The sequence below is a fragment of the Elephas maximus genome, chromosome 20 (genome assembly GCF_024166365.1).
Source record: "Elephas maximus indicus isolate mEleMax1 chromosome 20, mEleMax1 primary haplotype, whole genome shotgun sequence".
NCBI classification, from domain to species: Eukaryota; Metazoa; Chordata; class Mammalia; order Proboscidea; family Elephantidae; genus Elephas; species Elephas maximus.
The window spans coordinates 70,022,066-70,046,394 of record NC_064838.1 but is presented as its reverse complement, the minus strand read 5'-3'; the positions used below and the strand labels follow the sequence as shown (position 1 = coordinate 70,046,394).

The following is a 24,329-nucleotide window of genomic DNA, read 5'->3' as shown; positions in this document are numbered from 1 at the left end:
TTCTCTATAAGTTGGAAATTTTTTCAAAAAATTTATTATAAAAAATTTAAGGAAACAAAAATACGTTCAGGGTGTGTATTTTACTACCCAGGGTGCAAAGAATAGCTCCGGATTTATCTCAGGACTTAAAAAATTTTGACACATTTTAGGAAGCTGCTTTTATTCTCAGATTTGCCCTGTAGCCTCGTAATGCAGTCAGCTGGTGCTCGCCCAGAGCGCTCAGGAAACAGCATCCTTCCTAGGTTCCCGTTGGCTTTTTCCCGTGATTTCTCCTCTCCTGTCTCCTCCCTTTCTTCCTCCACCCCTCCCACCACGCAGCTAAGATGCAGGGCCTCTGAGAATCATGTGATTTTGGTTTCCTCTTCCCCAGGGAAACCCAGACTTTACTGCAAGTCTTGCCAGTAAATTCCAGTAAATATTTGGCTGTACGCAGACTCCCTCTTTTTATTCATTGCTACCCAGTCAAAGCCCAGATTCCTTTGAAAACTGAAGACTTTCATCAAAAATGCATGCTGTTTGTTTTTTCTGAGCTTAAAAAAGGCCTTGCCCAGCCAGCTCACCTACTCCTGCATTGCTGTTTGCCTCTTACTAAGATATCTCATCATTTCCTTCTCATTGGTTATCTTTCCAAAACTGTCTCTAGACTTTACCAAATGTCCCCTGGGTGCAAAATAACCCCCAGTAGATTATGGACTTCTCTACAACAGAGCTCTCCATATTATGGACGTTAGGCCAGTATAGTCTGTAGCATTTCCCAAATAGGTTTGATGGTAGCTCCCCTTGTTATAAGTGAGAAGATTCTTGGGGGCTGTTTAAAATTGTCCCTTCCTCCTCTCAGGGAAGATGAATAGTCTGGCTTCATGTTGTAGACAGCACCAAGTCTTCACAACCAGTGACTTACCACCATTTGTTGTTTTAACCCATCAGTGGAAGCTATATATTGGTGATCAGCTTTTCCAGATGTGTGGCTTTATCTTGGCTTTGCAGTCCGTGAACTTCTGGGGAAGAAGGCCTCTGAAGTTTTCTCTCTCTAGAACCCCCTGTTTCCACTTTGCAAATATCCCTGTTTTGGCAGATGGTATATGGTATATGCAATATATTTACCAACCACAACATGCACACCCCACAGGCACACTTATATGCACTCGGAATGGCAGGGGAGACTCTGGGATCAGAGGATCAGAGAACATTTTAGATGGTGCATCTCAGTCTCAGTCCTTCTCCTGGAAAAAGGTCACTAGCAACACCCCTAGGCACTAGCAGTGATGCTGTAGCTTTGAGCCTGGAGAAGAAATCTGTTGATAGCAAAAGGACAAGCAATATGAATCCAAGACACTCTCTTCAGCCTCAGAAGTTTTATGATGAGACCTCAGATCTAATGAAATACTGGATTTTTCCACAATGTTTAAACTTTATTTGATGGGAGGCCACAGAAATTTTTATATAAAGAAGGCGTACACATTGGCACCCAATGTGAAGAGAGAGCTCTTGGTGTCCAATCAGGCAAGTGGGTGCCACTTTCCAGAAATAATTTGAACCGTAAATTGCCAATGGACTAACTATGTCAAAAGCCCTTTAAAGTTAGCAATTGAATGTTGGTTTAGACTTACAGTAAAACCTGGGAAAACCAGAACCTGTGTATGGTGGAAACCTGTCAGAGAAGGAAAACTCAAATATTTTCCACTGACACAGAGTGATAGAAAAGTGGTAAGACTGCACCCATCAAAGGTGGAAAACTTGGGAAACCCGGAAAAACGAGGCAGTTGCATGGAGTTCAGGTCTCACTGTGTAATCTCACCAGTGACTTGAGGCTATAAGCTGGAGAAACCGGAGACTCAGGCGCTGTGGAAGAGCTAGCCTCTCTGAATGGGTTTCTCCACGTCACCCTCACCAACGGATGACCAGCTGGTAGCCCTACATTTCCTGATGTGGCACAGGAAGTGCCTAGCCGTAACTGGCCACGTAGATGTGGATGGGTGTGGGGAAATAGTAAGGAGGCCCATTTACCACGCATGTGCTGTGTGCCAAACCCTGGCCAGGTGCTTTGCAGTCAGTCATCACTGATAACTGCCATATAACCCTTGCAGAATGGATCTTATTATCTCCATTGCACAGGAGGTAAAACTGAGTCACAGGGAGGGTAAGCAAGTTTCTCAGCATCATATCGACCATTGCTGTCAAGTCGACTCCAACTCATAGCAACTCTATGAGGTGAAGGACTGTGCTCCACGGGGCTGTTAGTGGCAGATACTCTATGAGGTGAGGGACTGTGCTCCACGGGGCTGTTAGTGGCAGCTACTCTATGAGGTGAGGGACTGTGCTCCACGGGGCTGTTAGCAGCTACTCTATGAGGTGAAGGACTGTGCTCCACGGGGCTGTTAGCAGCTACTCTATGAGGTGAGGGACTGTGCTCCACGGGGCGGTTAGCGGCAGCTACTCTATGAGGTGAGGGACTGTGCTCCACGGGGCTGTTAGCAGCTACTCTATGAGCTGAGGGACTGTGCTCCACGGGGCTGTTAGCAGATACTCTATGAGGTGAGGGACTGTGCTCCACGGGGCTGTTAGCAGCTACTCTATGAGGTGAAGGACTGTGCTCCACGGGGCTGTTAGCGGCAGCTACTCTATGAGCTGAGGGACTGTGCTCCACGGGGCGGTTAGCGGCAGCTACTCTATGAGGTGAGGGACTGTGCTCCACGGGGCTGTTAGCAGCTACTCTATGAGGTGAGGGACTGTGCTCCACGGGGCTGTTAGCAGCTACTCTATGAGGTGAGGGACTGTGCTCCACGGGGCTGTTAGCGGCAGCTACTCTATGAGGTGAAGGACTGTGCTCCACGGGGCTGTTAGCGGCAGATACTCTATGAGGTGAAGGACTGTGCTCCACGGGGCTGTTAGCAGCTACTCTATGAGGTGAGGGACTGTGCTCCACGGGGCGGTTAGCGGCAGCTACTCTATGAGGTGAGGGACTGTGCTCCACGGGGCTGTTAGCAGCTACTCTATGAGCTGAGGGACTGTGCTCCACGGGGCTGTTAGCAGATACTCTATGAGGTGAGGGACTGTGCTCCACGGGGCTGTTAGCAGCTACTCTATGAGGTGAAGGACTGTGCTCCACGGGGCTGTTAGCGGCAGCTACTCTATGAGCTGAGGGACTGTGCTCCACGGGGCGGTTAGCGGCAGCTACTCTATGAGGTGAGGGACTGTGCTCCACGGGGCTGTTAGCAGCTACTCTATGAGGTGAGGGACTGTGCTCCACGGGGCTGTTAGCAGCTACTCTATGAGGTGAGGGACTGTGCTCCACGGGGCTGTTAGCGGCAGCTACTCTATGAGGTGAAGGACTGTGCTCCACGGGGCTGTTAGCGGCAGATACTCTATGAGGTGAAGGACTGTGCTCCACGGGGCTGTTAGCGGCAGCTACTCTATGAGGTGAAGGACTGTGCTCCACGGGGCTGTTAGCGGCAGATACTCTATGAGGTGAAGGACTGTGCTCCACGGGGCTGTTAGCAGCTACTCTATGAGGTGAAGGACTGTGCTCCACAGAGCTGTTAGCGGCAGCTACTCTATGAGGTGAGGGACTGTGCTCCACGGGGCTGTTAGCAGCTACTCTATGAGGTGAAGGACTGTGCTCCACGGGGCTGTTAGCAGATACTCTATGAGGTGAGGGACTGTGCTCCACGGGGCTGTTAGCAGCTACTCTATGAGGTGAAGGACTGTGCTCCACAGAGCTGTTAGCGGCAGCTACTCTATGAGGTGAGGGACTGTGCTCCACGGGGCTGTTAGCAGCTACTCTATGAGGTGAAGGACTGTGCTCCACGGGGCTGTTAGCAGATACTCTATGAGGTGAGGGACTGTGCTCCACGGGGCTGTTAGCAGATAGTCTATGAGGTGAGGGACTGTGCTCCACGGGGCTGTTAGCAGATACTCTATGAGGTGAGGGACTGTGCTCCACGGGGCTGTTAGCAGATACTCTATGAGGTGAGGGACTGTGCTCCACGGGGCTGTTAGCAGATACTCTATGAGGTGAGGGACTGTGCTCCACGGGGCTGTTAGCAGATACTCTATGAGGTGAGGGACTGTGCTCCACGGGGCGGTTAGCGGCAGCTACTCTATGAGGTGAGGGACTGTGCTCCACGGGGCTGTTAGCAGATACTGTATGAGGTGAGGGACTGTGCTCCACGGGGCGGTTAGCGGCAGATACTCTATGAGGTGAAGGACTGTGCTCCACGGGGCGGTTAGCAGCTACTCTATGAGGTGAAGGACTGTGCTCCACGGGGCTGTTAGCGGCAGCTACTCTATGAGGTGAGGGACTGTGCTCCACGGGGCGGTTAGCGGCAGCTACTCTATGAGGTGAGGGACTGTGCTCCACGGGGCGGTTAGCGGCAGCTACTCTATGAGGTGAGGGACTGTGCTCCACGGGGCTGTTAGCAGCTACTCTATGAGGTGAAGGACTGTGCTCCACGGGGCTGTTAGCAGCTACTCTATGAGGTGAGGGACTGTGCTCCACGGGGCGGTTAGCGGCAGCTACTCTATGAGGTGAGGGACTGTGCTCCACGGGGCGGTTAGCGGCAGCTAGTCTATGAGGTGAGGGACTGTGCTCCACGGGGCGGTTAGCGGCAGCTACTCTATGAGGTGAGGGACTGTGCTCCACGGGGCTGTTAGCAGCTACTCTATGAGGTGAAGGACTGTGCTCCACGGGGCTGTTAGCAGATACTCTATGAGGTGAGGGACTGTGCTCCACGGGGCTGTTAGCAGCTACTCTATGAGGTGAAGGACTGTGCTCCACGGGGCTGTTAGCAGATACTCTATGAGGTGAGGGACTGTGCTCCACGGGGCTGTTAGCAGCTACTCTATGAGGTGAAGGACTGTGCTCCACGGGGCTGTTAGCAGATACTCTATGAGGTGAGGGACTGTGCTCCACGGGGCTGTTAGCAGATACTCTATGAGGTGAGGGACTGTGCTCCACGGGGCTGTTAGCAGATAGTCTATGAGGTGAGGGACTGTGCTCCACGGGGCTGTTAGCAGATACTCTATGAGGTGAGGGACTGTGCTCCACGGGGCTGTTAGCAGATACTCTATGAGGTGAGGGACTGTGCTCCACGGGGCTGTTAGCAGATACTCTATGAGGTGAGGGACTGTGCTCCACGGGGCTGTTAGCAGATAGTCTATGAGGTGAGGGACTGTGCTCCACGGGGCGGTTAGCGGCAGATACTCTATGAGGTGAAGGACTGTGCTCCACGGGGCGGTTAGCGGCAGCTACTCTATGAGGTGAGGGACTGTGCTCCACGGGGCTGTTAGCAGCTACTCTATGAGGTGAAGGACTGTGCTCCACGGGGCTGTTAGCAGATACTCTATGAGGTGAGGGACTGTGCTCCACGGGGCGGTTAGCGGCAGATACTCTGTGAGGTGAAGGACTGTGCTCCACGGGGCTGTTAGCGGCAGCTACTCTATGGGGTGAGGGACTGTGCTCCACGGGGCTGTTAGCGGCAGATTTTTCAGGAGTAGATCACCAGGCTTTCCTTCCAAGACGCCGCTGAGCGGACTCAGAAACCTCCAGCCTTTGGTCACCAGCCAATCACGTAAACTGTACCCCCTAGCAACTCCTTCCTGACGTGACACAGTCACTAATTCATGAATCCAGACCTGACTGACGCCCACACCCACACTTTCCCACTGCCTCTCCTGTAGGGCTTTCAAAACTACTGGAAATACTGGTTTTGATTTGTGATGCATAAAATAAAAAAGCCTTTGCCTGAGTGGATATTGGTTTGGCCCTCCTCTGCTTTTTAAAAGTCACCGAAGCTAAGTTTTGGGGGTCTGAGTGTGTCCCAAGGGTTTTCAGCCAGGTTCCTGGTTTTGTTTGTTTAACTTTATCTCAAGTAGAAGCTGAATATCTGCGTTTTAGAATAGGCCCTTTTCACTTCACCTAGTTCTGAATGTCCTTCAAAGGAAGTCAGAAATTGGGCTGGTCGCCTGCATTCTCAGATCAGAGGCTCTGAGATGAGGTTCTCCTCCTGTGTTATTTACAGCAGCAAAGAATGACAGCCCCTAAGGGAAGGACGGAAACCTGGTGGCGTAGTGGTTAAGTGCTAGGGCTGCTAACCAAAGGGTCAGCAGTTCGAATCCACCAGGAGCTCCTTGAAAACTCTATGGGGCAGTTCTACTGTCCTGTAGGGTCACTGTGAGTTGGAATCGACTCCACACCACTGGGTTTTTGGTTTGGTTTTAAGGGAAGGACGGAAACCCTGGTGGTGCAGTGGCCAAGAGCTATGGCTGCTAACCAAGAGATCAGCAGTTTGGATCCACCAGGCGCTCCTTGGAAACCCTATGGGGCAGTTCTACTCTGTCCTATGGGGTTGCAATGAGTCAAAATCAACTCGATGGCAATGGGAAGGAAGGGAAGGACCCACTGGACTAAGAAAACTAGTTCATGATATACCTGTTGCCGTGAATTGACTCCAACTCATGGTTACCCTATGTGTATCAGAGTAGAATTGTGCGCCATAGGGTTTTCGGTGATTGCCTTTTTCGAAGTAGATCACCAGGCCTTTCTTCCAAGGCTCCTATGGGTAGACTCGAACTTCTAGCCTCCTGGTTAGCAGCCTAGCATGTTAGCCATTTGTGTCATCCAGGGACTTCATTCTAGGCATCTCCTAATCCTAACATTTAGGTAACAACTCTCCCACTTCATGGAGGGGCTGGTAGTGGCTGGACTGTAGAGAGGAGCTCTAATGCCAATGATTTAATTTTATAGCATTCGCTTTATGATTACAAGATCTTGGGGCTGATTACCCTGTACTTTGAAAGCCTTTCACTAAATGAAAGAGCAGTTTTGAAAAAGGAGATCGGGGTTAAACTGAGATGCACTGATTTGGGTCTGAAGTGTGTCTTCAGCTTTTTACTGTTAGATGTTTCCAGCCAGAAGGGACAGAGAAAATATCTGGCCTAGAGGGAACCCGTTCTTGTCTGTTACATTTTTTTGTTTGTTTTGTTTTTGTATCCTGTTTTCACTCTGTGTATCTACATTTTTCCATCTGGCAAAGTATCATTCTAAGGCAGAGACCCTGGGGAGGAGAACCAAAATTATGAACCTTCAGTGCTGGCCTGGCGTCTGCAGGGCAGTGTCATTTTCTGAGTTTCTAGCTGCTGCCTTGTGGTCTTTTTGCCTTTCATGTCATTCTCAAGTAGCCTTCCTCTTGGATGCCCCCTGTGTAGTATTTAGTTCTGTTGCTATGAATTAAATATTAAGCCAAAAGAGTGCTCAGCCAGTTGTAGACTGAATGGACACAGGAGACTGGAGAGTCCTTACAGTGGACTGAGCGTTGTGGAGAATGTTCATTTAATCCTTAAGTAATCCGGTGAGATAAGTGGCTCTAGGATCTGTTAGATACCATTCATTCATGTGTTCATGGATTCCATAAGTATTTGAGTGTTTCCCGTAAACCAGACTCTGTTCTAGGCACTGGGGATACAGTAGTGAACAAAACTGACAAAAATTCTCACAGGGTGGGGACGGGGAGATAAGCAATAAAAGAGTAAAATATGTATTATATGAAAAAGCGATACCAAAAAAAAAAAAACCCAAACCCTTTGCCGCTGAGTTGATTCCAACTCATCATGATGCTACAGGACAGAGTAGAGCTGCCCCATAGGTTTTCCAAGGAGCGGCTGGTGGATTCAAACTGCCGGCCTTTTGGTTAGCAGCCGAGCTCTTAAACACTGCACCACCAGGGCTCCGATAAGAAGGCTATAAGTGTCATAAATAAATATAAAGTAGGGAGGGGGGACAGGAAAGAAGAGGCGGGAACTAATTTAAGGAGGCCAGAAAGTCTCTAATAAGAAGGTGACATTTGAGCAAAGACGTAGGACAAAAACAAGGGAGCCATGCGGGCATTTCAGGGGAAGGTATTCCAGGCAGACCCAGATGCAGGCATATTCCGGGTGTACTTTGGAAACAGCCAGGAGGGGAGTGTGCCTGGAATGGAGGCGTGGGGTGAGAGGAATTCTCAACTGAAGGGAATTGGGAAGAGAGGCTTGGAGCGGTTGAGCAGCACGTGGATGATCGTCAAGGACCAGGTAGTGCTGGGATCAAGCCAGATGTGACTGACCCACAGAAACGGCCACACTCTTCATCTCAATCACTGGATTTCTGTTTGAATAAATCTCCACATAGTGTAGGAATGATTTAAGTTTACAGAAAATCATCAAACATAACTTTAGCCACTCGTGCACCAAGCCTTCCATGTTACGAGCCATTTACGCTTTAGCGGGCTGGAATTTCTTCTCCTCTCGCTCTTTCGTAGTGGTACTTTTGAGCCATTTCTTTACAGAAGGTAGAGCAGGAGGAGGAGACCCTGAGGGCTTGAACAGTGTGTGTGGAGAGAGGCTGTCTAAACTCCCCGAAAAGCAACGCAAAGCTGGAAGATGAGCATCTAATTTCAGTAATTATCAAGATGACCTTTTTCCCTCCCTGTTGAGATACAGCCTCAGATATGTATGCGTACCTCGGTTCTGGGGTGGCGTTATCATCCACCCCACAGCAAATTCATTATATAAACTGCTTCCAAAAAAAGTTGTGATTTTTCAGGATTAGATATTTGACATGCTGGCCTGTAAAAATGTTCCTTTCACACCAAGCAGAGGAAGGGCCAGGCACGCAGAGAAAGCGTGACCAGATGAGGCAATTAAATGAACTCCATCCTGAAGCCTTTTATGTGACAGGTTGACAAATAGACTAGCTCTTTGAGAGGAGGAAAGAGTTCAAGGGGTAGACGTTAGTCAGTGTGTCAGCTCTGGCTCGTGGCCCCTCACGGGTGTCAGAGTGCAGTTGTGCTCCAGAGGGTATTCAGTGGCTGTAATCTTTTGGAGGTAAATCACCAGGCCTTTCTTCCAAGGTTCCTCTGGGTAGATTCAAACTGCCAACTTTGGTTAGAAGTGTGGAAGTCTAAAGACAACCTACATGGATTGCTTTTTTACTGTAGAATTCCTGAGGGTGGCTCATGCTTCCCAGGACTGTTCCCAACTGCCTGTGATATTAGCATAAGTCATGTCAAGTGGGTCTGCCAAAGCACGGTCACCTTCTAGCAGAGTGACATCTCCAGCTGGCCTTGAACCTCCAGGCAGGCCTTTGATCACAGTCTACCTATAGAGTGCCAAGAAGCTTTGGTCCCTGCTCCCACCAGCCACAGCCTTCCCATCAGTTACTTACTCAGAAACCTCTTCACTCACCTTTGGAGCAACTGAGGATAAGGGTCCTGGAACAAATATCTCACCCACTACCCTTTCCGTCTTCCACACTGCCTTCATGCATAATCCCAGGGCAGCCACAGAGTGGGTCCTTGTGCCACCTTTGCCTCTTTCCTGAAAAACGCCAACATCATTGTCCTGCTGGAGTCAGGGTACAAACGAATATCAGCCTCACCTGGAAAGGGAAAAGGAGTCCTGCAAACACGGGCAGTGTGCGTGGAATGGGGATTTGGAGGGCGCGTGAGGGTAATTGGGCCTGGTTATGTAATATGCCTTGATGACTGGGGCCCCCCTGGGTGTGCCATGATAGAATTTACCCCAGGCTGCATTGGCACATTTTTTTGGTATCTGGCTTCTGTCTTGATGGCGAGAAAATCTTTAGTATTTACACTTCTGCAGAACAAAAAGAACCCTGATCTTTAGTTCACAGCTTGCGTGGCTACTTTCATATACTGCTATATTTGGCACAGTGGTTAAGAGCTAGGCTGCTAACCAAAAGCTCGGCAGTTCAAATCCACCAGCTGCTCCTTGGAAGCTCTATGGGGCAGTTCTACTCTGTCCTCTAGGATTGCTATGAATTGGAATCGACTCGACAGCAGCGGGTAGTTTTTTTTTTATGCTGTGTTTAATGCTAAAATTTACTTTTTGCCTGTAATGCGAGACGGGGCAGCTGGGGAGCTCTGTGCCCCCTAGTTTGGGGGGTAATGGAAGGTGGAGGGCATAAGCAGCTCTCCCTATTTGCCTGCCTCCACCACCCCCCTTGCTGGGCATATGCTGGGCCACCTACGTGGCCGTAGTGTTGGTGGCAGCCTTCAATGTGCACCACAAGCTGACATGTGAATCTTAGTTTCTTTTCTCCCCATTGCTGTTTGAAACCTTTGTAGCAATGCAAAGGCTCGGGGTGTTGGGGGGCATTGGCAATGGGAAGACGGCCTAATGCCCCATCCGACCGGGAGGACTATGACTCCCACATCCGCTTTCGTACATGGTGTTCCCTGTCAATCTCATACTTCTCAGCCTCTTCTCATGGTAATAAGTGCCAGGGTGGTCCTGGACACAAACAGCGGTCAGGCAGGGCTGTCAGCACTGGCTTTACGCCCTCAAGTCACAGCCCTTGTTTCCTGGCGAAGCCGTCTCTCCCTTCCTCCTCACTTATTCTGGTTCTCTGATGCCCCTGTCCAGAGCCACTCTTGTGTTGTGAGAAGCCCTCCAAAAAACTCCCTTAAACGCACTCACGTCAGCCAGTGCGGGGCGGTTGCCAGTCCTACAGCCGAGCTGCTCAGGAGTGAGTGAATATGCCTTCGGTGGTAGTTACCCCTGGTGCTGATTCTGGGTCTCAGAACATTAAAAAAAAATCACGTAACAAAAAACAAATGAGAAATTTAAGTAGTTCTTGAGATGATAAGTAGGAGCAAGACATAACAGAGTAGAGAAGAGGTGTGGCATCAGATGTGGTGTCTTTCCTTTTCTTACCTCGGTTATAAGAGACCACATACAAGAAATGGTCTGTAAGAGTGCAAGGGGCACGACAGGAGAAATTGTCAACATTTACGTCTGCTCTGTGGGTTTCTCCTTTCTCTAGAGAGGAAAGCATTTCACCCATTCATGGGTGAGATTTTGCCAAAGGAAGTCCCCCTTCCACCCAGCAACACCTGTGTTGCAGTGTTCATCTAAGACTCCATTGTTGTTGTTGTTTGCTGTTGAGTCGATTCTGACTCATAGTGACTCCATGTGACAGATCAGAACTGCCCCATAGGGTTTCCTAGGCTGTAATCTTTATAGAGCAGATCACCAGGTCTTTTCTCTCACAGAGCAGCTGGTGGGTTCAAACTGCTGACCTCTCGATTAGTAGCGAGTACTTATCTTAGACTCCATTAGCTAACATATATCAAAAAAAAATCTTTTTTTTTCCTGCATGTTATGAGATAGTCTAAAAGACTCTACAGGATAGAAGTGGTAGTAGCCGGGATAGTGAACATATATTGAGCAAAATATTAAAAGCTTTATTTGCATTGTCTCATTCAATCATAACAACAACCCCACTGAGTGTAGATACTACTATTATCCCTATTTTACGGAGAAGAAATCTGAGTTGAGAGAGGTTAAATAACTTAGCCCAAATGGCACCATGGGGAGATGGCGGAGATAGGATTCTAGGCCAGGTGTGTCTCCAAAACCTGTGCCTTGAAGTGCTGTATTTTAGAGCAAAATGAAGAAAGTAGTCCCTGTGGCAAGCTTTCGTTTCCTGTGTGGGCCCTGTGCACAGACACCCCTGGAACTTTTTTCTTAACTGGCACTTTGGAACAAGGAGCCATTACACTCCCTCTTGTACATATTGGTTTCAGAAATCCCTCAAAGCCAGAGGTGCAGGATCTATACCTGCTTGGCTAGCCCATCAGGCTAGCTCTGTGTGAGGGGCATGGAAGTCACCGGGGTACTGGTTTGCTGTGATTCCAAGCAACATGCAGAACACCAGAAACTAGCCACAAATTCCCCAGCACAATTGCCACCAAATGGTATCTATGATAGGGACAAGGACTCATAGTCTAAAGCCTGTATCTACTCCTTCCTTGCTGTGTGATGTATTTTCAATAGTTCCGCTCAGAGAGTGCTCTTGGGATGGTCTTTTTGAATCTGAATAACTTGTGTAAAATTAGTTCAGCAGTAACAGTGTGAGTCAGATTCTAGGTGGTTTTTTCTTTCAGACCTTTAGAAAAAGATGTCATTTAGTTTCTAGTATACCTCTTCTATGATGGCTATAGCTTTCACACGTTCATTCATTTCCATAAATATTTGCTGACTGCCTGTCATGCAGAAGGCAGTAAAAGAACTTGTGTGAGTTGCCGCTACCATCTACTTTATGTGTCAAGCCCACGTGGTTTTCTAGGCCTCTCATTGAGCATTGTTTGACACTTCTGATCCCTAAAGCTGTAGTCTTGTACTTACCAGGCTTTTTTCGGTGGACCGTAGGTCTAGAGGCTGATTTCCTTTTGTGTTTCCCAGTGGTATGACGCTCATGCAATACTCGTTTCATTCCTTGCTGTGATTGGCATGGGCTGTCCTGAGCCTCCGGTACAAGCATTGTATTCTCTCTGATCACATACTCTCCAGATGAGGTTTAACTTTATGTTCTGTTAAATAAAGTCAGAATGAGAATAGAATCAAAAGAGCTTGTGGTTGTTATGAAAAAATCCAGCTGAACATTTTTTTAAATGACGTAATCTAGATGTTATTTTCTTATTTCACAGAATCACAAAAGAAAGGCCTTGAATAATAGTTAGTAGAGTCTCCTGTCCCAAGAGGGAACTCTGCTCACCTGTCTCAGAGTGGTGGTTAGCCAGGAGATTATCAAGCCAGGAGAGACTTGGCTTGACTTAGTAGTGGGTTTTAACATATGACATTTATAAGGCCTTTCAGTTCTTCCTTACTTCTAACCTGCAGTCAACCAATCCTGTGGCTAGAAATATGCACCAGTTCATCAGCACCCCCCATAATACATTTCATGTATACAGAATCTCATGTATCCGGATCACTTGATGAGAATGACCTAGAAGTGTAGAACTGGTTTGCCCAGACGCTCTGCTAGGGCTGCCCTCCTGGACGATCCATTAGCACCTATTTATCATGTACCTACCATAGTTGAGGTAGTCCTGGGTCACACCTCAACCCCTTCAATGCTTCCTCCAGGGCTTCGAACTAGTTCAAACTGGTTCTTTCACGGCCGATGAAATGAAACTGGAACAAACTCAAATTTTTACAATTTGGGTGATCCAGAACAGTAACCAGAACAGGAAAAATTATAGATTGAAGCCCTGGAATGGGAGACTTGGAAGAGACATGTGACCCTTTCAGGAGCTGATCTGTGACATTGGATTATTGCCAGGTCTGTGGAGAGCTACGTACTTTCAAAGTGGTGCTGTTAGACACCATCTTTGAGCAGGGCACCACCGTTTCTCACTCTGTGCAAAATCCACGTATGCTACCCTTGTTTTCTAAGAGTAAGATTAAGTTTCTAGCAGGGCTTCGACCCATAATTTTTACCATTCCAGTTACCAGTTACCATTCCTGTTTGCTCAAATTCTAAAAATTCAGGTCTGTTCCAGCTTCACTTACTCAGCCATGACTGAACCAGAAAGAACCAGTTCAAAGCCCTGGCTTCCTCTAAGTCCCAGCATCTTCCAACCCACCCTTCTGACCAGATTCTGTGTATAACCGTGACCTCCACCCTCCCTTTCTTATTCCTTCTTGGTTGCTCAGGCTCTCCTTACCAACTCTATCTAGTACTCCATCTTCATTCATATGTCTAGGCCCTCAACATCCTTGGCAACCTGAAGGATTTTGTTCTTCTTAAGTCTTCAGCTCTTCTTATCCAGGCAGATACACTGGGGTTCTATCACTTCTCAGTGACCGAGATAACATGCCCCTTAGTATAAATGAAAAGACCAATGCAAGGCATCCCTAAGGTCACAGAAAGCATTCTGGTCCCAAATATGCACCATACCTGAAGCTACCTACTCAAGAAAGGAAGGCCTCGGTTGAGGTTAAGGACAGACTGCATACATCTTGAGTTTCATTTCCACCAGAGGAGTTGAAATGCAAGGATTTTAAACACTTAGACCTTAGTTAGTGGAAATGTAACTGCAACATTTGAAGAAAGCTCCAAATCCTGCCATCTCCTTTGAACTGCCTCAATAAACAAAAGCCTGAAAATCCAGGCATTTGGAATACTGATCTTTGTTTTTCTAAGTAACGAGGCAGAGATCACTTTTTTCAGGTGCCTTGCTCAAATTTGTGTAAAAAATCATTCTCTTAAACAGGTTGCATTGTTTCCCGAGAGAAAAGAAGTTAGTGTCTTATTGGCAAACAAGAGGCTATTTTGACTTCAAATTTAAGGAATTAAATGTTCCCAAGAGCAAGAAGCCTCAGTTATGTGGCCAATAAATAACATGTACCAGGGGATGCTCTAAACGCCTCTGTTGCTTCTCAGTGAGGCACATCAGTGCAAAAGTCAGTGCCTAGGAGAGGGCTGGAAGGGATCAGATGGAAACGTTCCTCAGACTATGTGAGAGTGGAACATACAAGGTGTTTATCTGATTATTAAATGACAGCTGCTTTATGAAATCAAAACCAAAGTTATGGAAATCTCCAAACGCAGCCGCCTTTCTTCATTGGTAAGTTAGAAAGCATTAAGTGAAAGACATTTGCTATTAGATTAGGTATCTTAAGAATTTTCTAATTGTTTTTAGATCTTAACAATTTTAGGCAAAGAATCTATGCAGTGAATCACGCTGAAGTATTGTATTCTTTTTTCCAAGTGAGTTTCATTCAAGCTCCCCAAAACACACATAGAAATGGCACGATGCAGCCAATCCAAATATTGAAAGACTTTTAAAGCATCATATTTAGAAATTATTTATCCATCTTCATTCCACTAGCAACGGATACCAATTGCTCCAGTGAGGCACCTCAAATGAATTATCAGTGACGTTGTTAATAATTCAATTATTTTCATTGTGCTATTATTTTTTTTGACAGACATATGTCTGCTTATATTGGAGTCACTGATTGTCTTGAAACAATTGTGTGGAAAACACCAACTGTCTCCAATAATAGTACCTATCGGTCTGGTTAGTGGGATTATTAAATGAGATAAGTACATAAAGTCTAACTGCAGTACCTGGAACATAACGACTATTCAAAAGACATTACAAATGTAAAGAGAGAAAGCTGTACCTCTTCTAACTCTGCCTCTGCTAGACCACTGCCTACTTTTAGGTGGTCTCTTCTAGTGTCGTTAGGTGCTGTTGAGTAGGTTCTGACTCCATATAGCGACCCTTTGTGCAGCAGAATGAAACATTGCTCAATCCTGCACCATTCTCACAATCATTTCTATGTTTGAGCCCATTGTTGCAGCCACTGTGTCAATCCATATCGTCAAGCGTCTTCCTCTCTTTCGCTGACCCTATACTTTACCAAACATGGTGTCCCTCTCCAGGGACTGGTCCCTCCTGACAACATGTCCAAAGTATGTGAGATAAAGTCTTGCCATCCTTGTGTCTAATGAGCATTCTGGCTATACTTCTTCCAAGACAGATTTGTTTGTTCTTCTGGCAGTCCACGGTATATTCAATATTCTTCACCAACACTGTAATTCAAAGGCGTCAAGTCTTCTTCAGTCTTCTTTATTCATCGTCCAGCTTTCACATGCATATGAGGCAGTTGAAAATATCATTGCTTGGGTCAGGCGCACCTTAGTCCTCAAAGTGACACCTTTGCTTTTCAACACTTTAAAGAGGTATTTTGTAGCAAATTTGCCCAGCGCAATATGTCGTTTCATTTCTTGACTGCTGCTTCCATGGGTGTTGATTGTGGACCCAAGTAAAATGAAGTCCTTGACAACGTCAATATTTTCACCATTTAGCATGATGTTGCTTATTGCTCCAGTTGTGAGGATTTTTGTTTTCTTTATGTTGGGGTGTTATCCATACTGAAGGCTGCGATCTTTGATCTTCATCAGTAAGTGCTTCAAGTCCTCTTCACTTTCAGCAAGCAAGGTTATGTCATCTGCATAACACAGGTTGTTAATGAGTCTTCCTGCAGTCCTGATGCTGCATTCTTCTTCATATAGTCCAGCTTCTCAGATTATTTGTTCAGTATACAGATAGAATAAGTATGGTGAAAGGATACAATCCCGACGCACATGTTTCCCGATATTAAACCCTGCCATATCCCCTTGTTCTGTTCGAACGGCTGCCTCTTAGTTTATGTACAGGCTCTGCATGAGCACGATTAAATTTTCTGGAAGTCCCATTCTTTGCAATGTTACCCACACATCTCTCAGTTTGTCTTACTTTGGTGGCTTGCCTGTTGCTGTGATGTTGGAAGTTATACCACTGGTATTTCAAATACCAGCAGGGTCACCCACAATGCACAGGTTTCAACAGAGCTTCCGGGCTAAAACAGAGTAGGAAGAAGGACTTGGCAGTCTACTTCTGAAAAAACTGGCCAGTGAAAACCTTATGAGTCTCTTCCATTCCCACAGCAGATTATTAAATTAATACTTCCATCAGTTCTTTTTTCCCCCTCCACATGAAGGGATAGCTCGTTTGGACTATTTGTGTACTGAAATGACCATTCCTAAGACAGAAATGAAGGTCTCTCAGAGGTGCAAAGGATTAAGTGCTCAACTACTAGCTGAAAGGTTGGGGGTTCAAACCCACCCAGCGGTACCTCAGAAGACAGGCCTGGCAATCTGCTTCCAAAAGGGCACACAGCCTTAAAAACCTTATTAAGCATTTCTACTCTGCACACATAGGGCTGCCATTGAGTCGAATCGACTCAATAGCAACTAACAACAATCACCACAAAGGCAGACCGGAAACCCTTGTTTTATGTTCACCCACGTTCCTGGCTAACCATGGTTTACCCATGATTGCTATAAGACAACTGTGCCTGTTTCTTCACCCTAATCAAACAGATGTTACCACCCATGACTCCATATCCTTTAAGTCCAGCCTGTTTTCTATAAATAAACATATCCTTGACTCCAGGCACAGTTTTTCCCAGTTTTCCCCATCTCAGGAAATGTCTTCACTACCTGTCCAGTTGCCCAAGACGGAGACCTGGGGGTCGTCCCTGACAATGCCCTCTCCCTTCTACCTTGCAGCTGATCCATCCTAGAAATGTAATCCCGTTTTAATCTCAAAAAAAATGCATCACTTAAATCCTCCTAATTCCCCAACCCCAACACTCTCTGCCCTAATCCAACTACCATCCGCTCTTGCCTGGACGAATGCCATAGCTTCCTGAGCAGTTTTCTTGTTCCCACTCATGCTGCGTTTCCATCCATTCTCTACTCAGAAGCCAAAGTAGAATTATTGAAACATAAACCAGACCTCGTCTCCATGACTAAAAACTCTTCAGTGGGTTCGTATCGTGTGCAGAATGAAATCTTAATGTATCCTCATGGCCTGTGAGCTCTGTGTGATCCAGCCTCAGCCTGCATGATCCAACCTCTGTAGCCTGTTTCCTTCATAAAGCTCATCTCAATTTGTCGCTATATATGTGTTTTTGTCATCACTTGATTGCTGTTGGTCTCCCTCACTGGTCTATGAGCCCCATGAGCCGTGGACTGTGTTGGTTTTGTCCTCAATGTATTCACAGTTCTGCACATAAAGCCTGGAACATAGGAGGTGCTCGGTAAAAGTTTGTTGAAGAAACAAATGAACTCAACCCAGATGCTAATTGTGCCCTTCTGGTATTTTCTTGGTGAAGCAACATTTTTAAGTATTAAAACCCATCACCAATAGTAGGGGTCACCTGTGTGCCTGAGAGCACGTCATAGACTACTCTGAAGGTTAACAGGAATGTCTTTCTAGCACCCTTCTAGACTCTGAAGTCTTTATATACATCAAAATGCTTTAGGCTGGACAATGGTTATTTTTATTTTTGTGTAGATAATCAAATTGGTTCCTTCCTTGCACATTGTATATTCTGTTAACATTTCTGGGCTGACTACTCCAAATCATAAAAGCCAAAAAAACCCAAACCTGTTGCCATCGAGTCGATTCCGACTCATAGCAACCCTATAAGAGTAGAACTGCCCCGTAGGGTTTCTAAGGAGCAGCTGGTGGGCTTAAACTGTTGACCTTTGGTTAGCAGCTGAGCTCTTAACCACTGCACCACCAGGGCTCTTACTCCAAATCATAATACTCATAAAATGAGAGCTCAGATGAAAACAGTAATGTTCTCACCTTTTTAAAGTAAAATGTCAATGCCAAAGCTATTGATACACATATTTTAAAATTCTCTATCAGCTGCTATTGAAAGTTTCATAATGGTTTGTGTTTACTAGAAAAACATGGCTGATGCCTTTATGAATGGTATGACTTTGAGCATGCTTGGTACTAGTGTTAAATTAATATTAGGCTGCATGTTTTACATGGTGCTATTTATCTATTAGGCATAAAAGGGCACTTTAGTAATTTAAGTTAACAAAATCACAAAGTTAGTGAGGGAAATAAGAAATATTGAATAGAAGGAAATGACACTTGAAACCTATTTTCATTGCATTTTCACATTTTGTTCTTCATTCTTAAACTCACTTCCCTCCGAAAAGCAAGAACATTATATTGAGAAATAATGTGTCTTGAAAACCTGAGCCAGCAGGCTTCTGATTCAAGTGGTAATGACCCCTGTAACCGCTAACGAGGCAATGAATGCTGAATGTCTCAGTGTGTTCATTTGGGCCAGCCTCTTGCCTCTTCTACAAGCTGTCATATGAAATTTTTGTCCTGACTCCATGGGCACTTTGATTCCTAAATCTTTTTGAGAAACCTAATCTGAAATCAAAGTCAAGTTTCTTAGATGTGGTCAGACAAGGTCACATTTAAAACAGTTCAGTGAACCTGCAGATCAAAGTTGGAAGCTACCACCTCCCTCCTGAAATTGGCACAAGCTTACCTGCTAGCTTACCTTCCAGTTTCTAACATGCCTTTTTCACCTTCTTCCCCATAGACTGGAAAAAGGAGTGTTTATCTTCTGGAAAATGGTTGAAAAATTTCCTTAAATCATTTATTTAGCAAATTGGACACAGTTGTAATCTGGAAATGGACCTGTTGCCAATCTGTGAATCACATTTTGTTGAAGAAATTCCTTGACTGGAGATTGCATGGAGATATGCAAAAGGAATCCTTGACATTTCATTGTAATAGGACTTCTTTAAATCAGAATTCCGTGGTGATGTCAGGTTCATAGGCTTTATTTTTGGCCTTAAGTATCAGAACTTGCCCACACTCTTGAGTGACCCAAATACCATCCAGGAGCGCTACGGTAACGTAAGGCACATTTTTCCCCAACGCCACCTTCCTTCCCGGTTGGGCTTTGCGAGGTCATCCAAAATGGCGCTGAGAAAGTGGGAACAGTGACTTTTGTTAGGCATGGTCTTAACATCTCACGATGCGATTTAACAAAACAACAACCTGCCATTGCTTTATATTGCAGTGTTCTGTCTCTTGTGGTCGAGGGCATAAACAACGAAATGTTTACTGCATGGCCAAAGATGGAACCCATTTAGAAAGTGATTACTGTAAACACCTTGCTAAGCCAAATGGGCACAGAAAGTGCCGTGGAGGAAGATGCCCCAAATGGAAGGCTGGAGCCTGGAGTCAGGTGAGCGATGCTTCTCCCTACGACTGCTTCCTTGCCTTCTGCCGCATGGCTGGCTCCGTGTGCTGACCTGTGTTTCTCTGCCCGGTTTTGGTTCTCAGAGGGAGCTGGGGACAGGGAGGGAAGATCTTTATGTTTAGGAGACTTGGAGCTGTGTGGCCTTGGGCAAGAGGCTTCGACCCTTGGTGCTTTGCATAACACGCTACTATAGGGTGGTTGGTGATGAGGATTAACTCCAGGTGGTCACAGATGTCAGACTCGTAGCACAGAACAGCCCCTCAATGCTTCCCTGGTGGCACTTTTTAAAAATTATTCACCACTTAGAAAACCACTAATTCAGATCACACTAAAGTTGCACGTGGTCACCCAGCAGGAGCGGAGTCTCAATTTACCTTTGAGGTCCTTGAACAGAGGACTTCTGATATTAAGTATTTACTTGGTTATAACAGAGGTGAGGGGTAGGAGGGGAGGTTCTCTGTTTCAATTTCTAGCTAAGTGATCTTGGGTGACTTCTTTAATCTTCCTGACCCTCGGATAATAACATCTCCTTCATATTGTTCTTACGAGGATTTAATACAATAATGAATGCCAAGCGCTTCACTCAGGGGTGTTGAGTCAAATAGACCCTCAAGAGGAAGATTTTGTTTGATTGGATAAGTGTGTTGTGTGTAGTGGATGGGGAAGGGGGATGTTAAGTACCCAAGAAGCCATTCAGTTAGACTCCTTTAATTCTAAACTTTGGTAATCTGGTGGGGAATTGTGTGTGAGCTTCTTGGGTGAACTTTAAGAAGGACCTTTAGAGGCTTCTATTTCCCTATAAATAACTGACACGTGAACTAAAGTCACTCTAAACTGGTCCTTAAATAGCTCTTGTAATTCCGCACTTGTACTATTTCTCAGCTTGGTTGAAGGTGCTTACTTAAAAGAAAAATGGCTCAATTTCTTTTAAAATATGCTGATTTTAATGCCGATCCTTCTCCCCATGAATCTGGTTCAATGAGGTTTTACTGTATTTCTGGTTCTCCTATGCAGTGGAGAATCAGAAATTACTCCTGAGGATCAAGGAAAACTAGGTTCGAGGTTGGCAGCCTCTAGAATTGATTTTTTCAGAGCCTGAGTCGTCTTGACTCCTAAGGGCCAGAGAAGCTGTGGACGCAGCTATATTAACACGAGAAAGAGTCGAGAACCCTTAATTTTAACATGACTAGTGGAAAATTCCTCCAGAAACCTGAATTTTTCTTAAATGCTCCTGAGCTCTGGTGGCACAGTGGTTAAGCGCTCATCTGCTAACCGAAAAGTTGGTGGTTTGAACCTACCAGCTGCTCCACGGGAGAAAGATGTGACGTTCTGTTTGCGTAAAGATTACAGCTTTGGAAACCTTATGGGACAGTTCTTCCCTGTCCTGTGTAGTCACTACAAGTCAGAACAGACTCAAGGGCAGTGAGTTTTGGGGTTGTCTCCTGAGCTGCCATCACTGACCCCTCTTTCTGCCCCTTTCTGTGCTATGTTCTGCTTCACGGAAATGTAAACCATGGCCTGTGTCAGACCCCAGCAGAGTAACCTTCATCCCTCTCGAGGGCTTCATCGTACCAAATCGCTGTCAAGCCCCTCCCACCTCACGGCGACCCCGTGTGTGCAGGGCCGAACTGCACTCCACAGGGTTGGCAAGGCTGTGACCTTTGGGAAGGAGACCACCAGGTCTTTCTTCGGAGGCACTGCTGGGGGGATTCGAACCACCAGCCTTTTATTAGCAGTTGATTCCTTAACCATTTGCACCATCAATAATTTTTTAATCAAAGAATCTATGCCTAGCCAGAGTTAACTCCTCCTCTGGCTTCCATAGAGATCAGATTTCAGGGCTGCATTTCATACTGGTCATCCTTCTTAGTGGCTTGTCTAAGTAACCACTGTCATCTGTTAACTTCCAGCTTTTTTATGCCAGCTATTCGATTCATTTAAAAGCCTGCAGCTAGCATCATTTAAGAGACCGCACTAATTACCTTGTCTTCTTGTGGAATTTCATGCTCTGTTACTTTTCTTTATGGTCCTCAGCCTCTCCTTATCTATTTGCATCTTGCCCTGAATATTAAGTTCAGAACATGTAAATGATGCTCATTTTAAAAGCCAATTTATTCAATAAAGAGACTATTAAGAGAATCTTTGGTGCTTTATTGGTAAACCCAGGGTGAGTTTTACTCCAGAATCCTGTGATCTTGATGGGAAGCTCAAAATTGCTTACAAAGCTGTGATGACTGGGCTTAAACCCAGGGGGTTTTTATGAACATAAGATAATAGGATTACCAGAATGCCTCCTTGGAAAAGACTGCACCAGTTCAAAATGCTTGCTTAGAAGACACAAGACACCTTAGTAGAAAATGCAAGTAAACACAGTTATGTAACGGTCTGCACCAGCTTTACAACGCCCTGCTTTGATTGGCAGTAATGGATTATAAAAGCCGGGGAGAGAAGGTGTTGATTTGTACAATTTACAAAATATACCTGAAAATAATCAGATGCAGTGATTGATGGGGAAGGCCGTCTGTGTGATCAAAGGATACTGGCTTACTAATGACCCATTGCAGAGCCCTGGTGGCGAAGTGGTTAAGAGGTCAGGCTGCTAACCAAAAAAGTCAGCAGTTAGAATCCACCAGTTGCTCCCTGGAAACCCTATGGGGCAGTTCTACTCGATGGCACAACAATAAATGACCCATTGGTAAACAGGAGCATCCCTAAGGCAGCAATAGCAAGAGGAATGGTCGTCCGTTTGCACCGATATTTAGGATATTTTCTATCTGGTCCTTCTGTTTTCTGCTGCAGCTGTATTCTTGTCATCTTGTCTTCAAATTAGGCGGAGTAATCAGCACAATTTCTCACCACGTCAGAGTGTCTGGTGATACTAAGACATAGAATATTGAGATAGGAGATGGCTATTGCCACACTTAGCTTCATAGGCTTGGCCCCAAAACTGGCTTTTTGAGGTTTAAAGTGGAATGTTTCATTTCTAAATCTTTTGAAAATCTTGAATTTGTGAACTAAATTAGCTTTTTATTAGAAAACATCCCCATTAAAATCTTAAAAACCTTTTTCAAAAGCTCACGTTCAATTTGGTTAGATGATTTTGATCAAGAACTAGGGAGTTTCCATGAAATTTTAAAGCAAAAATCAGCATCAAATTGTTGATTCAGTTGGACAGACGCGAAGGCTCTGTATTCCCGTGTTATAAAGCGTTCCAGAGGAAAGGCTTTAACTTACCCTATTCCTGCATAAAGGCTTTTTTTGGCGACAACCAGAAAGAAACAGGATAGATGACCGTATTAGAATAACACGGTGGTACCACTTCATCAGCGCTGAGCACTTTAATATCTGTGGTCAGGACAGGCCTTGCAACCAGTGGGGTGCCCTGGTTTGAACAGCAGCCCTGCTTTCTTTCTTAGTGATACAAAAAATAATACAATCAGTGAGGTTTTAGATTCAATGAAATAAGATCATCAGTTTTGTAAACACTTTCAGTACTGATGCCCAGATGGAAGCTGGCAGATTGCAATGAGAATCTATCAGTCATTTTCGGCTAGGGCTCTTTGCTGTCATTATGGAGCATAGTTGTGGGGTCCGAGTCTGCAGTGTTCTTTAAGCCTTGAGTGGGGAGGCCACGACATATGAGCAGCTTGTGCCCTTTGAGGGACTGAGGAACAATGAGCAGGTGGTCAGTGACGAGAACAGGTACTGATTCGTACTCTCCATTTGTTTATTTGTGTTAGAACTGGGAGCACTGATGTTGAATTGTTTGAATACACTCCTGCTGACATAGGATAAGAGACTGCAGCATATTAGGACCATATTTAGAACTGGAAGCCAAGCTCTTATCTACAGTAGTTATGATACATTGTCCAGGGTAGAGTTTTTCTTGACCGTTTTTTCTTGAGTTGGTATGATTATTTTTGTTCTTTGCTTTAGTTATATGTAGTGTATCTGCCTAAAAGTTTTCTTGGGAAGTATAAAGATATTTTATGTAAAACACTTAGCGTAGAACAGTGGTTCTCAATGGGGCTTTGGAGGGGAGCGATTTTGCTCCCCTTAGGACATTTGGCAATGTCTGGAGACATTTTGGAGCCCTGGTGACACAGTGGTTAAGAGTTCAGGCTGCTAACCAAAAGGTTGGCAGTTCTAATCCACTAGCTGCTCCTTGGAAACCCTATTGGGCAGTTCTACTCTGTCCTGTAGGGTTGTTATGAGTCGGTATTGACTTGATGGCCATGGGTTTGGTTTTTTGAGTTTGGAGACATTTTTGGTTGTCACAGCCTAAGGAGGGGTGCTACTGACATCTAGTAGGTAGAGTCCAGGGGTGCTGCTAAGTACTACAGTGCACAGGGCAGCCCCACAACAAAGAACTGTCTGGTTGAGAAACCTTGGCATAGAGCCTGGCATATAGTAAGTGCTTAGTATTATTATTGGTATTATTATTTATAAAAATTGGTTTTTATAGTAAATTGTCAGGCTAGTCCCTCCTTTAAAATAACGTCCCCACCATAATTTCAGAGTAATACTGGAAGGAATTATGTAAAATTCTTTCCAGTTTTCAAGTGTGTGCCATGACTCCACAAACAGCAGAAGCCCCATAGAGGCATCTGTGGAAATCGGCGTCACGTTCCCTTTAAGTTCGTGAGTCCTGCACACTAGCATGGCACAGCAGGGAGTGCCCGGAGACGAGCTGGCTCTCAGCTCAGAGGTTCAGACCTAAAAACACCTGCTTCCCAACCTGTACAAACAGGCTGCCATGTGAGGACGGTGGCCGTGGGGGGCACTGCCAAAATGTTTCCTTCTGCAAACTAACCAGAAGGTGTTCTGGACAGAACGAGAAACATTAAAGGCAGCACAGCCCCACCACCACCTCCAGGGTCAGGCCGAGGTCTGCATGATGTGGCTTT

The 24,329-nt window shown here is 45.7% G+C and overlaps 1 protein-coding gene and 1 long non-coding RNA gene across 3 annotated transcripts in view; one reads left to right on the top strand and one right to left on the bottom strand.

Moving 5' to 3' along the window:
- ADAMTS9 (ADAM metallopeptidase with thrombospondin type 1 motif 9) overlaps nt 1-24,329 on the top strand; it is a 199,390-nt gene that overhangs the window by 120,123 nt on the left and 54,938 nt on the right. Inside the window, exon 29 of the mRNA XM_049862795.1 lies at nt 19,240-19,407. Within this exon, the coding sequence (XP_049718752.1) occupies nt 19,240-19,407 (168 nt within the window). The remainder of the gene's footprint in view (nt 1-19,239; nt 19,408-24,329) is intronic.
- Nucleotides 9,003-24,329, bottom strand: part of LOC126064125 (uncharacterized) — a 33,216-nt gene continuing 17,889 nt past the window's right edge. The window contains exons 2-3 of one of the 2 annotated variants that reach the window (XR_007514448.1): nt 12,184-12,368; nt 9,003-9,412 (exon numbers count right to left, since the gene is read on the bottom strand). This is a non-coding gene — a long non-coding RNA (uncharacterized LOC126064125). The remainder of the gene's footprint in view (nt 9,413-12,183; nt 12,369-24,329) is intronic. The other variant, XR_007514449.1, reaches the window with a different exon arrangement.